The 17,292-nt window shown below is 40.3% G+C and overlaps 1 protein-coding gene across 1 annotated transcript; it reads right to left on the bottom strand.

Annotated features, from left to right (window-relative positions):
* Positions 1-1,900: 1,900 nt before the first annotated feature.
* Positions 1,901-16,604, bottom strand: LOC104359278 (cytochrome P450 2J4). Its single transcript, XM_042800502.1, has 9 exons — positions 16,366-16,604; positions 14,951-15,113; positions 13,686-13,835; positions 11,746-11,906; positions 9,121-9,297; positions 6,565-6,706; positions 4,003-4,190; positions 3,175-3,316; positions 1,901-2,497 (listed from the first exon to the last, which is right to left on the bottom strand). The coding sequence occupies exons 1-9, from the start codon at positions 16,534-16,536 to the stop codon at positions 2,319-2,321; spliced, it is 1,473 nt and encodes a 490-aa protein (XP_042656436.1). The 5' UTR covers positions 16,537-16,604; the 3' UTR covers positions 1,901-2,318.
* Positions 16,605-17,292: the final 688 nt, after the last annotated feature.

Here is a 17,292-nt window from a genome sequence, read left to right as displayed (position 1 = left end):
GAGAACAAAACAGGCACCAAAGTACAATCAGCTTTACAGGCTAAAAGCAACTAACCTCAGCCATCACAGAGAAAGTAAAAAAGGTGATGACCTGGGAGCAACAAGCTGAGCTGTGGACTGACACTAGCAGGCTGCTTAGCATCCGTGATAAAGAGGACAGAAAGTGTGTCAATCCCCCTCGTCTGTCCTGAAAGGGGAGCCTGAGCAAGCCATGAGAAATAATGTAGAAGCAGCAAACAATAGAAGAGAGAGAGGTGAAGGATATGGTGAAGGTCTCCAAGACACCCCTTAAGACCAGCAGCCCTGGAGCAACACAGCTCAGCAGCCTGGCAGCAAAGGCACCACGCAGCCAAGGCTGAGAGAGTTGGCCTGGAACTTAAGAGTGGCAGCTGGGCTCCTCTCAAAGCTGCCCTCAGCTTTGTTGGCCTTGTGCGGCAACATCAGCTGGGATTTAAAAGGCTTTTAAAAGCTCCAAAAGACCAGGCTTTATTAGAACATGAGCTAAAGTGAATAGCTTTAAAAATAGGTCAGGCAAGAACAGAAATGCAAAGGCTCTGAAAAGCATACCTGTCCCGCCTCCCTGCGCTGAGCCTCCGGCTGCTGTCCTGCTGTCATTTTATTGGGTTGCCCATTTTGGGGGGCTTGTGTCATTTCCATGGGTACAGGCAACTCAGCCTGCTCCAGCTGCACACAGGCTTTTCTGAGCAAGCTTCCATATCAGGCTTATTTATGAGCTTCCCTTGGAAGGGTGTCTGGGAAGCGTGTGACCATCGGGAATGACAGCGTCACACGGCAGTGATGTTAATGCTTGTGATGCTACTGATGTTTCCAGCTTCATTTTTCGGAAGCAATGACAGCTCTAATGCCCCCAGATCACAGCATTTTCTGCTTTGCCTTATCTATCTGTGCACACGTGCAAATCCACAGAGACTTTGACATCAGTTTTTAATGGGGCACACAGTTTTCTGTCAAATAAAATGTCAGGATGTGATCTTCCATATTTCACTAGTGCTATTCTACCAGTTAATTTAATAACAGCTAAATATCAAGTGCTTACTACTTTGATGCTGTGTTCCATCAGCTATTGAATTAGAAATAATGACACAGGTCTAGATCTGTGATTCATGGTAAACTGCCTAAACTATTCTCCATCACACAGTGGCTGACATCTAGTGATAACTGATTTAACAGATGTTAAATGTTTAGCTGTCCTATCCTCTCTCACAGAAACAGGAATATTAATGAAGGACAAGTTTACTCACACTTTTCCAGACAATATAAATAAATTTATATTCACCACAGGAACCAATTTTTTCCTTTTCTGCTATTATAGACTCTTTGGTTGAATTTGACCGGTATTTTGTGTATATGACAAGCTCTTGTAGCCTCGGGTATACTGCTGAACTTCTGAGGCGATCAGGAAGTATGTCTGGTGTTTTCTACGTGTATTTTTTAATTTACCATCAGCTCTAATTACAGCAGGCTCCTCACCCAAACTGCCCCTTGGAGGATCCCCTTGTACCTTCTGCAGCAACCACCCAGCACTGATCCTAACAGGAGACAACACACAGCTGTAAACAGTTGCTCTGTTAGAAAGGACTTGCCAAAAATTAAATTGGCAAAATTTTAAAATGTTGGAAGTGTCTGCCCTAAAAGAAATCCTCTCTCTCTATCTTCACTCTTCACCATCTGTCAGCCTGCACCTCTTCTCTGATGGACTCAGACCAATTATCTTCTGGCAGATTTAAAGATGTCTTATATGCATTCTGCTGCATCAAATCTAGAATTTTTCAGGGAACTGTAAGTCAAGCATAAATAAAAACAGTTGCTAATTTTTCCTTTATATATTTTATTAGTAACCATCAACAAAAAGTTGACTGAAATGTTATGAGTGAGACAGTAATATAAAGAGGCAGAACTTTCCAGGTATGTTTTTCCAAACTCCATGGCTTTAGCAAACAGGACAACTCAAAGATAAAGAGTTAATTTTTGAAGTCTGCCAGTCAACTTCGTCAGTTGCTCACCAGCGCACCAGACTGAAATCTGCCAGGCCAGATAGCAACTGCATGGTGCCTTTATGGCTGAGAATGATGCTGTGTTCCAGAGCAAAAGAACTTTTACCAAAAAAAAAAAAAAAAATCAACTTCAAGAGCAGGCACCAGGGTCTGATCAACATTACCTGCTGTAGACAAAAGGTGGCTTTTGGAGCAGAAATTCATATCCAAGGTGAAGAACATTATATGGTCTCAAGACATACATTCACAAATGTAAATAAGATTGCTTAATAGATGGGCTGTGACATACTGCACGTGTCCTCCCTAGCGTGGAATGGCACAAATCCTGTACGGGTGGGGCTGCAGTGTACCCCCCAAAATGGGTTCTGTGTTGATCTTCGTCACCCCCTCGGGGAGCCGGAAGGTGAATGCCCGCAGCAGGCTGGCAAAGAAAATAAAGAGCTCGGTCCTCGCTAGATGCTCCCCCAAACACACACGGTGCCCTGCAGCAGGAAGAGGGGGAGGACAGTGAGTAAATTACCCTGACCTCAAAAGCAATGGTATTCTTCCACACACAAAGCAAAAGTATTTTTCCTGAGTCCAGAATTTCTTTAGGACTTAATGCAACCAATGGCACAAAACTTCATGTAATTCTTCCTTTAAAGAATCCCATCTGCAGCTATGGATCACTGTGCAGCCCTGCTGCTCCGAGTTTCGCTTCAATTACCTTAAAAAACTAATCTTCATTTGACTGACAACTTTAAAGGAATTTGTTCAATCATGTAAATGAAGAATAAGGACTTGTTCTTCCTGGGAGATGTCGCACTGCGGTTTTGTATACATAAAACATCAGCACAGCTGCTTGCAAGTACTTCCCAAATGTATGTCTGGTGTTGAACTGTAGGCCCCAAATCAATAACCATAATCATTAGCAGAGAATTTCCTTCCAAAAATAGGGTCAGTTAGATGTATCCATTTGTTGGGACATCTCTGATTTTCCATGTTCAGTAAACCAAATGTTTATAGTTGGATTGGGAAATATTATGTAAAATGGTCATGTTTATGTTATCACTGTTTTCCACAAAGAGGTTTAAAATAAATGAACAATAGGTTTTAGTAGACATCTTAATTGTATAGTCCCAAACCAAACCATCAATGTTTGTGCTGTCAGCCCATTTACCTATTGAGAATGGCAGAAAGGCTTCTTGGCTCACAAAGTTTCCATCCTTATCCAGGAAATGACCAGGGTTGAACTGTTGAGGTGTTTCCCACTGCTCGGGGTCATACAAAGTCGAAGCAATATTTGGAAGAACTATGGTGCCCTGAAAGGAGAAAAACACTCACTTGGTTCTGGCTGTCAACCCTCCCCCAGCAGTCGGAACTGGCTAGGTGAGGCCAGTGTTACTTTACTTCCAGAGTTCAGTATTGTGTGCTGGTAGGTTCATTTCCCCAGTAGGAACTGTGAGGAATGTGAAGTCTCTTTATTTCAGAACGTCAGTCCAAGCCTGACAGTGGAAGTGGCCACATCAATAGAAACTAACAATTTTATTTGTAATAAACCCATTTTCACTTCTAACATCAGAAGTTTCTCTGATTTAGTCTCTTTGACAAAAGCTAGTTGCAAATATTCATGCTTTTCTCTGGATCTTTTACAGGCAAAAATTCAGCCAGAAATCATTGCAATGCCTTACAAGCACAAATCAATCACTGTATCCTTCGGTGTCAATCTTTAAGGTTTTGTCTTCACTGGTTTGTAGAAACACTTGCTAAAATCACCTCTTCCATCCGGGGGCATCTTTCACTACTGATAACCCCCTCCCAAAGAGTTGCATCACTCAACTCAGTCTGGCAGATGGTTCCTTGTCCTTGTTCCCACTCAGGCTATGAGCCAGAGGTATCCAGCCCTACTCTTTTTGAGGAGAAGACCCTGGCACAAATAGATTTTAATCCACACCTAACTCTACTGATGCAGGAAGGGTCTGCAGCAACTGAGAAACTGTGCCTGTACCTTTTTGAGGGGAAAGCCAAGCAACGTCGTGTTCCTCACACACACTCTGGGCATGCCAACCGAGATAATATTGCTGAAGCGCTGAACCTCATGAACCACAGCATTTGTGTAGGGCAGTTCTCTCCGATCCTCATAGCAGATTAATTGGGAAGGACTCAGAACGGCATCCAGCTCCTTCTGCACTTTCTCTGTGGAGAAATATTCACCATTTCAGGTGGAAAAATATATCCAATATTTTCACTAATTCAATTTTTAAAGATGTTTCCCATTTAGAACTATGAAGACAGCAACAAAATTAATGTAAAAATGTAACTTTTATAAAGAAAATAAAAGTAGCAGGGTGCTCCAATAGCGTAAACATATGGGAGCTTTGCTTCTGAGTCTGAAGTTATTTGATTGAAAATTAAGAAAATACATTTGTTGCTCAAAAATTTAAAACTCTTAAAGAGTTGCCTTACTAACACTTACATGCGAGAGACAAATGATTTATCGTTGTGTTTTCTTTTGGCTAGGTGCCTCAGGCACCTACAACCAGTTAGAATCACTAAGCTCACAGCTTCCTGGAATTTAAGCCAGGTGAATCCAGGAATTAAAAGCCTAATTCCGACTAAAAGGAAATGGTTCTTATGTAGGATGTCTGTTAAGTGAAGCAATGCCAACTAGAACAATGTCCAAATACCTTTAAGAAAACCCCTGGATCTGCTTCTTGGTCATCTGCCTTTTGATCAAGAATAGCATGATTTAAATTACCTACTGCACAGGAGTGTTGGGAGTATTAACAAATGTATAAAATTTGTTTTGTAAACTTCAAGAGAGGCAGTATACATATAATAAAAATGCCTTGGATTTTTAATAAATGGTCCTGTCTTTTTCCAGGTCCTTTGAAGCAACACTAAAATGCAGGAAAGCCTATTCTGCATCGATCAGTTTGTGCTCACTCACATCAAGCCTGCCCAGTGACTGCCAGCAGTCCCTCACAAAACTATGTTAGGTAGACTCTGACAACAGAGATTTAAGCACCTTACAGAATTTAAAATGTATATCCAGAGAGATTTTTAAGTAAGTTTCTTTCTGTGAAGAACTAGCCTGCAAAATCAAGCACAGCTACTTCAGGATCCAGTATAGTTTGAAGTGATCAGTCACTGCAGTATAAATATACATCTCTGTTCCAGTAGTTCAGAGAACAAGGAGAACTTAATTCAGAGATTGTGCAAAAAGCCAAACTTTTCCTTATGGTACATAATGGAACTGCATAACATTGTCAATGGGTGTCAACACAGGCAAAAATGTATAAACAGGCTCATAAAGAAGCCACCAATTAAATGAGGACAGATATACTGGTATCAGTTCATTATGAGAGTCTAGATGCAATGTATGACTCAAGAAGCCCAGGAAGGATCATTCTGCACACACCCTGCTTTCCCAAGTATGTGCAAGACATATTTAGACAAATAAAATTATTTAGGTGAGACAGCGCTTTCATAACATTAATTACATTACGTGACAATAAACATGCAATAACACGAGATTAAGACCATCTTGTTTGACAGCTACAAGTTGAACCGTTTTTTACTACCTTCATCTCTTTCCTCAAACTCCAGTTCTCCTCTGGATATTTACAGATATTCTGCTATCTGTCAATATTTCTGTTATCCAGTGTAAGACAACATTCTTTCTTTGGTTTTCATTTAGTGCTCTATGAAAGTGATTGATGGTTACTTAAAACCCAGGTCTAAGAATAAATTTCTTAAATACACATAACAGATGAGACATCAGATTCCCCTCCTGACTGGAATAATTTCTGTTGCAAGAAACTCAAATAAGTCACAGAGTTAATTTAAACACAGATTAAATAGACACCCTGATACCTTGGGATCATAAATGGACTGATGGACAAAAATAAAGTCAAAGTTGCCAATTGACGTTTAGGTGATTATTTTTACTACTTCTGTGACCCACAGAGCACAAAGAAGGGCAGGACTCCCTGTATCCCCCATCACTGATACTTCGCCAATACAAAGCAGAACTGACTTCAGTTTCCAAGGAGTGACATTCCTACTGTCACACATCAGTTTCTGGTTAGTTATTTTTAACCATCAGTCGTGTTTACAACTAGGATAGAACTCAACTCAGTTCCCTGAAGTACCTCACCAACAGCTGCAGCAGTGGCCACTGTTCCTTCAAGGATTGTGTGTGCAAACCCTCTGGCTTCCCAAACAGCAACTCCAGTCCTCTTACTCCACTGACTACCCTACCCCAGCCTTCATATCCCCAAAGACCTCAACCCCTCCATCTCAATCAGCCACCACCTCCTATACGTATGCATACTTCCCAAACTGTTATCTCTTCCTAGGAACTGCCTTATGCTTGGGACTGCTGTGAGAGCTTGTATACAGATGCTCTGGATCTACCAATGCTGCCCAGCACAGATCTACCAGTACAAAAAGATCCATGGGTCACTAGCAATATACCAATATCTAGGAATAACCTCTGATCATGAAAATGTTATGGCTTGGCTGTTCTATTGCATCGGAGATGCTTATGACATGCTTATACACTTACCTTGGACATCTGGATTTGCCACCATATAGAGCAGGCCCCAGTTCAAAGTAGTGCTTGTTGTCTCTGATCCACCCAAGAAAAGGTCATTTATAGAATAAACCATGTTTTCTTCATTGTATGTAGACCTGGGTTCATCTTTGGACTGCAAATGGTAAGATAAAGTAGAGTTTTATACATGAAAGTTAGAAAAATCAGAATAGCTTTAAATGTGATTTTACAACTGGTTCCAAGCTGTAGTGTGTTCTGCCTATATTGCAATACAGAGAGACTGATAGAGAATATTAGACACCAAAGATGATTATCAATACGAAAAGCTAACGTTTCATAAATGGACAAGGCATGTTTACTCTTTATCATTAAGCTAAATCGTATGTTCTCCACAAAAAAGGATCATTGGCCTAATTGTGCAAACAGTGACACATTTAGCATGTTTCACAAGTAAATGTTCCTCTGGAGATGTGTACCAGCATGTCATTCTTCACACCTCAAGTCATATTCCATCACTTAGTTTTTCTACCAAGCAATATAGTGACCAGGGCTGGGGCACAACTCTGGGCTGTCAAAAGTTCTTACCCTGTGGTGTTCAGGCTTCATCTCCACTACAAGGCCACAATGACTCACATATGGCTGCTCCGAGGTTTTATAGTCTTCAGTTAGAAGTGTGGGGATACGTACATATATGCTGATACATGAAAAAATATTGTTGTGGTTTGGGGGAATTAATTGTCTAAATTTAAGGAAGTTATGCTTGGTGTCTTGAGCTTATCTTTTGCCAGTGGAGCAACTGGAAAGTGGGAAGGATGTTTTTCACTGTTGTAATATCACCTAATCTTTTTATATTGCTCCTGCATATCTATTACAGACAGTTCAATTTTTTAAATAAACAAACTTGGATGTTTTCCACCCAAGAGTCCTAGAACAGCTCACTGAAACAGTCTGGTCCACTTATGTTCAAGTCTCATAAATCTTAGAATAGTAGTGAAAGACTTTAGAAGCAGTTAAATGCTTTGGAAGACCAGATGTGTTAATATTGTGCCAGTATCAAAAAATTTAAAAGAAGAAGATCCAAGGAACTAGAAACCAGTTAGGCTGACATCCACCCTGGACATAAAAGTACAGCAGCTGATATAGGAATCAATTAATAAAAAATTACCAGCTAGAAATGCAAATTAATGCTCTTTATTATGATATAGAAAACTGATCTTGGCAAAGAGATCCGATTTGATTCTTTGACAGAATTACCAGCTTGGATGGTAATGACATTTTCACATTTGCACTATACTTGGAGTTCCAACAGGTAGTTGCTTCTGTTCCCCACAATAATAAAGCACTCATAAGACACATGCTAAATGACTAAAGAGCTGGCTGAGAGAAGCAGCTAACACTCCTCCCTGGACGCCTGTCTCTGCAGTGTGACTGAACACAGCAGCAGGGCCAGCTCAGGGGAGTGCAGAAGGCTGGCAGCGGTCCGGGACGGCAGGTTGGCTTCAGCTGTGCCAGGAGAAACAGGATGGACGCCTACAGCCTGGTGAGGCTGCAGAGCCCCGTGTTGGTGCAACCAGCACATGACCACGGGGGAATGGGGAAAGGCTGTCCCTGCAGGGAAGCACTGCCACTCAGGAGCAGCAGTCACTACTCACTTCCCCAGGGGCTGCAAGGAGAGATACCCCCCACCCTGGATATCTCAATTGGCTCTTTGAGCCGCTCTGGTCTTGTCACCTCCCAGTGACACCAGTCTCATCTTGTCACTTCCTCCACTTACTCATTTTTCTTCCTATCACCAAGCAGAACAGGAGGAGGAATGTGGCCTACTGCGGAGGAGACAAGGAGAAACAAGAGTGATTAAGTGGGGGTAGAAAGAGTCGCAGAGGGGAAGGGCAGCTGCTAGTCCAGGAATTAGGGAGGTGATCCAGTTCTCAAGGGATTCAGACAAAGAAAAATTGATTCTGGTAAGGTCTGGAAAAGGGAGAGATACATCTTATGCAAGCATCTTACAGCCTTTCAAAACCCTACAGATTCCCACCTATCTCTACTATACCTGCCTGCCCAAAATGCCCTTATTTGTCCCAGTCCCCTTTGTCTGCTTGAAACTTCACTGGCTCTGACACTCTTCTCCAGCCTTGTCTGAAACTCTGCTGACTCTTAGATTATTTCCCCACACATCCAGTTGTCCTCTTGCAGCAACCTCTCTAGATAAACCCTTACCAGACAAATATCCCATCCAGAACGTCTCATTCTGTCTCTCCAAGACCTTCCCGGTTATCTTGTGGTCCACTTAGAAATCCAGTATTCTTTCCTAGAGGCCTGAAACAACTTTGTAACTTGTGCTAATGAGAAAAAATTCAGTGTATTAACCTGACCTTTAATGAAAGGATTGCAAGGTGCTGTGGCATGTCAATAATTAAAAAGGATTTAGCAAGTCCCTGGTTACTGGATTCACATTAGGATGTCTATGAAAGGTAAGGCATTGTGATAGAAGGGCTCAGGTTGGATGATTTAATGGTCCATTTCACCTTATTCTCCATGAATGTATGATCAGGCAGAACTAATACTTACTTTTTCAATGTGATCCAGGTAAAAGTCAATGAAATCCTGCAATTCGTCTGGTGTCCCACGCTCTGTGTGCATTCTAATCTCTCTCCTTGTAAAAGAGCGCAGAACCTCATAGCAAGACAATGCCTTCTTATGAGGACCAGGGAGGCGGCACATCAACCAGGGGAAGATTTCGTATAGCTGTGTGAGTGACATACAAGAGGTACCACAAAGTCTCTATCACTAGAAAATGCATTTTAGGCCTACTAAAAAGAGAAGGTAATGCTCATGTTAGTATGTGATTTTGGCATCATTAGTAAAATATTCTGACAAAGACTATGCTTATGTTTTCAAGCTGCAAAACAGTATGCTATACAATTTCTAGCTGTGTGGAGGGTAAGATTCAGAGTTCCACAGGCTTTCAGCTCAACCACAAGCCAAATTAGAATGAATATAATTAGAATGAACTGTATTCATTTATTTAATTATTCAGTTCATGTGTTCAGTTACAATGAACTGTATTCAGACATTTAAAAAGGGAGACCCTGCCCTCCAGTGGAGAATACCAGGAAGGAAGAAGCAAAGCTGTTGCAAACTGTCCTCACCAGGATATGCAAAAGCAGTTGATAGAACCCACAGCAAGGGCCAGCTACCAGTGGCGGGTATACAGCCTCGATAATCCCCCAAAGCACTCTACAGCTCAAGCTCTCAAGTGTCCACAATAAAATTTGAAGTATCTGAAACCCAAAAAAAGCTGAGAAACAGCTATCTGACAATTTTGAGTGCTCCCCTCTAGTAAAGAAGGGGTTAGTGGACACAACCAGATTCATTTTATCCTTCTCACTTACTCTTTGGGAAAATCTGGCCTAAGGATAGCTGCTTTCTTCCTATTCTAATGGCTGATTTTTTCTGATTTTCAGCCTATATTTATGCCTGGGTAATTTGTATACATTGTTCTTGTATCTGCAGTGTATTTTCTCTTAACAGCTCTTCTGCTCGAAACATAATCCCATGATTTATTTATCAGCAGAAGTTCTATGCTTTCTCAGTCTTCATTTTGCTGAGCTCTTCTTGTACTCTCCTAATTATACTGCAGAAAGCACATTATTAGATGTTCACTGGAGTCTGGATGACTTAGATAGACTATACTTCTGACTTTTTGGAAAATCAGTTCTTATTGTCAGGCATCCAATTATCAATTAATCATTGTCTTATCACAGAAAGGTTGTAGTCCAGCCCTTGGTAAATCCACATAGAACTTCATATCCTTTTTGTTTAGTTCCATCTCTAGTATTTTTTTTCTTTCAAAATCTATTCAGAAGCCTTACATACAACTGTGGTCTGACTAATCATATACGGTTGCCCAGATTATATGCATTCCTGTTCTCAATGCATGCACTTTCCGGCTACTATGGCACCCTAACTGTAAGCTGAATTTAGCTGTCAGTGTTCAAATCAGGAACTGAGCCCATCCACCTTCCTGGCTACAGTCCTGCCGAAACTTCTCCTCCATTTCTGGAGGGGCCCAATCCACAGCATTCTCCCATTCAGTGCCTGACAGCATGGAATCCAGTTAAGAAATGGGGATGCAGATGCAGCAATGTCCACTTTTTATATAATACCAAGTACCTTTTGCACCCAGGAAGTGGGAAAATTGCAGCCCCCGCTCTGGAATGGTTTGAACCCCTGTTCCTATTTCTCAGAACAGCAAAGCTAGGATAGGAAGGAGAGAAGAAAAGGAGGTATATTCTCTATGCCAAAAGCACATCTTGCCTGCCACCACTACACACAACTTAAAGGACCAAAAGTAGGCTAAGCGAAAGGGAACCTGATCCTAACTCGGTGAGAAGAATGCTCCATGGGTTGTGGGGGGGAAATCTCTGTATTATGGGGACTGCTCATGTGTTTTACATTAAGAAGCTACTGCATCAGATGTATGGGACAACTTAAGAAGTGGAACCAGAACCAGAACTCCTGGGCAACCTTGAATCCATTTTTGTGCAAAGCAGGCCTCTTCTAGGGTCAGGTAAGTCCTTGACTCTCAGAATAGTGCTGACTGTTTTAACTGTCACGCTTACAGGTATATTTGCTGGCCTAATATTTCCTATCTTCTGCTATCTGCATCTAGAGCTGCTCCTCACTCAGAGTGAAGAAGCAGAGTTTCTCTGAGGAATCTTCAAGTCTCCACTTCTTATAGAGGAAACAGGGATAAGTAGCCATGGGCAAAACACTCATACATTTGAATCATTCTTCTCTCTGTTGAATTTATATAAAACAGTGTCTAAACTTGGGATATGAATCACGCTTTTAGACCTGACATTTAGTATGTAACAATCATGATGTCCAAGGCAAGAGTCTTTTGTGCATGGGGGTTGAGAAACCAAATAACAAACATGACTCAGGAGCAGTCCATCAGCTTGTGCCTTGCTGCAAAGATTTAGGAGCAAACTACCTTATCACTGTCCTCACACATAGGACAATGAGCACAAATGACCAAGGCTGCTATGTAGAGCACTACCATCACCCTTTGAGACAGATCTGCACAGGACACCACTCACCCATTTGAAAACTTTTGCCTAATAGCTACCTCTTGAATCTGCACTTCTCGCTTTCTGTCTTATTCAGAAAAAGTTAAGATTGTTTACTTACATGATGAATAAAGCTGCCTCCAAATTTGAATAGATGCTCTGTGGCTCTAATCAGTTCATGGAATGTTTCATCCTCTCTGGAGAAACGATGTCCAAAAACAACAGCACAAATTACATTTGAGACAGAATGAAAGAGAGGAAAAGACGGATCCAGGGGCTTCCCTGCAATGATAATAATAAATGTCACTGTTAATCTCTTCTATTCTGCTATAGTGAAATGAGAGAATATTATAGGTTACCCGAAGAACTTTCAAGAAAGCATTGCAGTTCACAGAGAAGCAGCAATCTTACAAAATTGTAGTGTCAAACTGATTCTTCACAACTATGGTGCAATTCCATAATCCCAGGAATGTGTGACACCCTAAAGAAATGCCAAATGTGTAAAATATTTTATAATATGATAGCTCAAATTTAGAGGTCAGAAGGTTTGCTGTCTGATGAATTCAAAATAGATCTCAAGCATGGGAAGGACTGAAAACACTGTGGTCAAAGGGAATGTGAGGGGAGAACCATAAGAAGAAAGGCATCCTTATGCAGTAAAAACATAAATACATGCAAGGCTACTATATTTTTTCTGACCTTGCTAGAGATGTACAGCCTCCAGGAACATAAAATGTCATAAACTCCTCTCAATCAATTGTGTCAACAAAATAATAACTAATTTTAAAGCAATTACTTGAAAAACTAATCTCAAAAAATCTGTTTTGTGACTCCAGAATAAATCATGATAAACTATATTTATGTATGTACTGACGCAACTGTCCAACACCCAATGCACAATTCTGAATAGCAATTTACTGTTTAAGCTTTTCTTTCCTGCACACGAGATCACAACTCAATCTCTCCTAGTTCTTAAACCATGGGATTGAACTAGATTTAATTACTTGTTAATGATAGAATGCTAGCCACAGCATGTCCTGATTGACTGTGCCTTTGCATAATGATCAGTATTGGGAAATCCAACTCACATGCTCCTAACTAGGTTGATCAAAGTAAAATGTTGTAATGAAGACAGGATTATAGTCACTGCTTTACAGAGTGCATTCAGCCGGCATTACAAGACTTAATTCATCAGATAATGCGTCCATATCTTTATGGACCGGCACCATGCCCTTGAGGCAAAGAAGGACAACAGAACCCTGGGCTGCATTAGGAAAGGCATTGCTAACAGGTCAAGGGAGGTGATCCTTCTCCTCCAATCAGCATCGGTGAGACCCATCTGGAGTGCTGCGACATCAATATATTGGAATAAGTTGAGCAAAGGGTCACAAAGACAATTAAGGGATTGGAGCATCTGACGTAAGAGAGGTTGAGAGGGCTGGGACTGTTTAGTTAGGAGAAGAAAAGGCTCAGGGAAATTTCTTAAATGTATATAAATATCTGATGGAGTGGAATAAAGTACATGGGGCTATAGACTTTTCTCAGTGGTACCAAGTGAAGCAATGGGCAAAATTTGAAATGCATTAAGTTCTGACTAAACATAAGAAGATTTTTAACTGTAGGGCTAACTGAACAATTGAAAGAGGTCACTCAGAGTGGTGGTGAAGTCTCCTTTCTTGCAGATATTTAAAACACAACTGGGCTCAGCCCTAAAAATCCTGCTGTGATTAACCCTTCTACGAGAAGGAGTTAGACTAGACCATCTTCAGAGCTCCCTTTCCACTTTAAGCATTCTATGATATAAATAATAAATAAGATCCACTTTTGCTTCCCAATTTTAGTAGCTTTATGAGTAACTTTGAACAAGAATAGTCCCCCACTGGGTTTGAAAACACAGGACTGGTGTCTTTGCATTTTCAGTCCATTCCACATAGACTCTATCAGACCCTGCACATTCTCTTGTGGAACAAAAGCTACCCTTGATTTCAGAGCAGTACAGAGAAGTTCACTAAAGACATCAGGCTAATAACAAAAATGAATCTGTATTTTTTGCAAAGATACCTTTCATACTTGTAAAGAAGGCTACAAGGTAGTGGGCCTCTTCTTGAACTCGATGCTCCAGACCTCTTTTCCCAAGACCAAGGTTGCGTAGAGTCCTCAGTGCAAACCTTCTCTGCTGCTTCCAGGTGTGACCAGTTGCCAACATAATCCCTGCATCCATCCAAGGAAGAGCTTGTTATCATGCTAATATTTATTATAGACAGAGACTACATTAAAAGATTTACTAAACCACAGCATATAATGAAACTATTCCATTGCCTATGAACACAAAGACTCAAAGGAACAGCTATGACATGTAAGCATGTGGGCAGGGCTAAAATGGACAAACTCAGCTGGGTAAGAAGACTTGCAGGATTAAGCTTGATCCGAGACAAACAGTTATCTCAGAAAATTTGACACCTGCTTCTCTAAACATTCTCTGAAATGCTTGCTCCCACTCTCTTCTATGCTTGGAGATCATCTGACCAGTGTAATGATTCTCATGAAGGGAAAAGGGCAAAGCGTCCTGACTGTCCACACTCAGGGGGAAAAGTTCCTGTCCACAGGGCAGAAAAGTTCAGTACTCGGGGTTTGCGACAAATATCTTCAGAAGAAATTAAAATACATTAACAGGATCTTTAATGTAGTGTAAGAATCACCAACGACTGAACAAATTCAATTTAGAAATATTTAAGGAATTCATTTCCTTAAAAAAAGCCAACTTCTCAAGTAAAATAAAGGTTGCTTCATAATGCAGGTGTTCATGAAAATCAGGAGTTTGTGAATTTCCAGTATGGTTGGGGAGAATGAAACCTACAAGTTGAAACAGAAGTGCACTGAATCTCTAGATGCAACTGTAAGAGTAAGAAAATATTCACAAAGAGAAGGGAATGGGAAAAAGGTCTCACCATCAAGGTCAATCTTCAGTTGCAAATGTAATGATGGGAGACAGCAAGTCCAGGACAAGGAAGTGTGCTCTTTCCTGTTCTTCTCCACTTCTCTGTGGCATAACCTACCACTGTCTCATCTTATCACCTCTGAATATAATCCAGTGAATATTTCACACAAGGATTTATGAATCTTTTTTCTTTTGCTGGTCTTTTCCTACTACTACTACTATCCAAAGGCTACTTCAACCCCTTCCTACTTTGCAGTTCACCTGGCAGTCATTCCTCATAGACAAACCCTGCCACTGTGGTACCTTTGGAAGAGATTACAAGCTACATAAGAGCTGCAATTTGTCAAGACAATGTTTCTGTGCAATATTTAGGACAAGAAATTCTCACCTTTTCCTTTAGCCATTGCTCTGAAGAAAGGAGACACTAGCCTCCCAGAAACATCTTCAGGGTGCATGGTCATACCATCTTTAACTGCTTGATATCCATTCAGCACAATCACTGGGGCCCACCCAAACCATAAGGTGAATATGTTGCCATGAATTTTTGCCAGCTATAAATTGGAGAGAAGCCAGGAAAGCACAGATGAAATCACATATACTTCAAACAAACAGAGGATGAACCTGTTTTTACACTGATTACAGGACCAGCCCTAAGGTGGAATGACGTTCTCCACCTTTCCCACATGAATACAATTATCTGTGAGAAGGCATGAACGTCTTTTCCAGTGTTCACTGCTGGAAACAACTGAATATTCCAGCTTTTTCAGATCCACAGATCTATGCCAAGAAACATTAGGCAGCTTTTATAACACTATATAAACCAAGGCTCAGTTCACAGTGATTCATGTGATAAAGGGTATTTTCTATACATTAATTTCTTTAAAAAGGGTTTCTATGTTTTGCACTGGTAAAGTGGCACAAAGGGAACAAAGAAATGTCAGAGGAGGAACTAGCTTGTAAAGACTGGACCAGTTACTTTCTTCTTTCCCCCCATCCGTTTGCATTTTTAGGTACTGGAACTTGAGTACGACCATTCTGGCTCACAAAGTCCTTACTTCCTGACTGAACCTGCCATTTTGTTGGAATAACTGATGTGCCTCGTCCAAATCAGTAACAGAAGTCACTGGAGTTGTCTCCTGAGAATATCGAAAACAATGTGAGAACCAATAGAATGAAATGTAGATGGCTTTGTGCACAGAAGTACTCCTCACAAAAAGTCTGTGGAGATTTTTTAGATCTTGTCAATACAAACAAGCCTATATACATATAGAGCATCTCAAGTGTCTATTTGCTGCTCAAACTAGAGAGTGCCAGTGCTCAGAAAGCTAAAGATCCATGCTGTGAAAATAATTTTTTTTTTAATAGTATTTCTTTTCCCTAACAGCAAGTTTGCTATATTATTCCTAAAGGTATTTAATCCTAAATTATATCAAGTTTCACATGAATTTGTCAAATTTAGTGTTAAGGGATAATGGAAGGTTATCAAGTTTCACAAGAATTTTTCAAATTCAGTGTTAAAAGGTGATGGGTTTAAGCATCAGAATGATTTTCACACATTCAGAACTTCCAATACCAGTTTTAGTTTTATTATCTTGGCAAACTATGCTGCAATGACTTTTTCTTATTTTGCCAACCAAATCAGCAGTTCCAAACCAAACCAAGTGCAGTATCATTGTGGCTAGTTGACAATTACAGTATGTTACCAATGTAGTTTTGGGAGAGGATGTTTTCACATAGCAAATAACATGAGAAATGGGAAATCACAAAGACTCTTAAACAATTAGGAAATCTGAAAATAAATACCTTCATGAGGAGATCACGATTAAACTGAAAGTTCAGCTGTATCAAGGTCCCAAAAATTGGGAGAGGGGTTGGTCCAGGAGGAAGCCGTCTCCGTACTCGTTGCAACTTAAAAAACTGCATAATTAGAAGAAATACAGCCAAGGCTATAAGAACTTGACTTATTGTTAACATTTTAATGGCTGCTTTTACCAGCTTGTCTTTATTGAAAATAGTCTATTGCAGCTATTAATGCTAGTTGCACAACCAGTTTTTTCATAAGAGTTTAATTTTCATAAAATAACTATTCCCCGCCCCTAACCCTCCCTCTTTATTATCAACCACTCCCTTTTTGTCCCAGTCATTACATTCTGATGCTCAAGCTTGTTTAATAGATGCATACCCCTCTCCCTATTCTCATTGAGATTAATCTTTATCAGATCTGGATCACAGGATTTGTAGAAACGGTGTCTTAAAAGACTAGGGCCAAGATTTTCCAGGCAATGTAGATACACATATCCACACGTAAATTCTCCATCTAATTTTCTGAAACAATTGTGTGTGGTATGTCCTCCTAAGAACACTCCATAAATGCTTTTAGAGAAGCAACAGCCATACATACAAATTAAGCATGAAAATGTAAGTGAATATTAAATCTTGGAGGTTTTACAATGTTTATATATTTTCCATGTATCGACATATCTGGTAATGACAAAGCTGATAAAAGTTAAAAGCCCACATTTATCTTTAGATATATATGCAAGTCTCTAATGCTCAGTCTAAAGCAAAATTTGTTAGGCTTTCAAATAGAATTGAAAACATAACTAGTTTAATATATAACCTCTTCTTTTTTTTTTCCTAGTCTATTTGCAACAGCTAACTTCACTGAGAGTTTTGCCTCCGTCTGAATTTCCCCTTTCAATCTTGACATAAAGGTGAATGCCCTAAAGG

This window comes from Tyto alba, unplaced genomic scaffold, assembly GCF_018691265.1.
Source record: "Tyto alba isolate M040663 unplaced genomic scaffold, T.alba_DEE_v4.0 Super-Scaffold_10, whole genome shotgun sequence".
In the NCBI taxonomy this organism is placed as follows: domain Eukaryota; kingdom Metazoa; phylum Chordata; class Aves; order Strigiformes; family Tytonidae; genus Tyto; species Tyto alba.
The sequence above is the reverse complement of the archived record's forward strand: the minus strand, read 5'-3'. Positions and strand labels throughout refer to the sequence as shown.

What these genes read in the sequence shown, in the direction of transcription:
- LOC104359278 (XM_042800502.1), bottom strand. Translation starts at nt 16,536, where the DNA reads ATGTTAACAATAAGTCAAGTTCTTATAGCCTTGGCTGTATTTCTTCTA. An exon ending in ATCGTGATCTCCTCATGAAG is followed by an intron (nt 15,114 to 16,365) that starts GTATTTATTTTC and finishes TCCAATTTATAG; the next exon opens with CTGGCAAAAATTCATGGCAA. An exon ending in GGCAAATCCAGATGTCCAAG is followed by an intron (nt 4,191 to 6,564) that starts GTAAGTGTATAA and finishes ATTTCTCCACAG; the next exon opens with AGAAAGTGCAGAAGGAGCTG.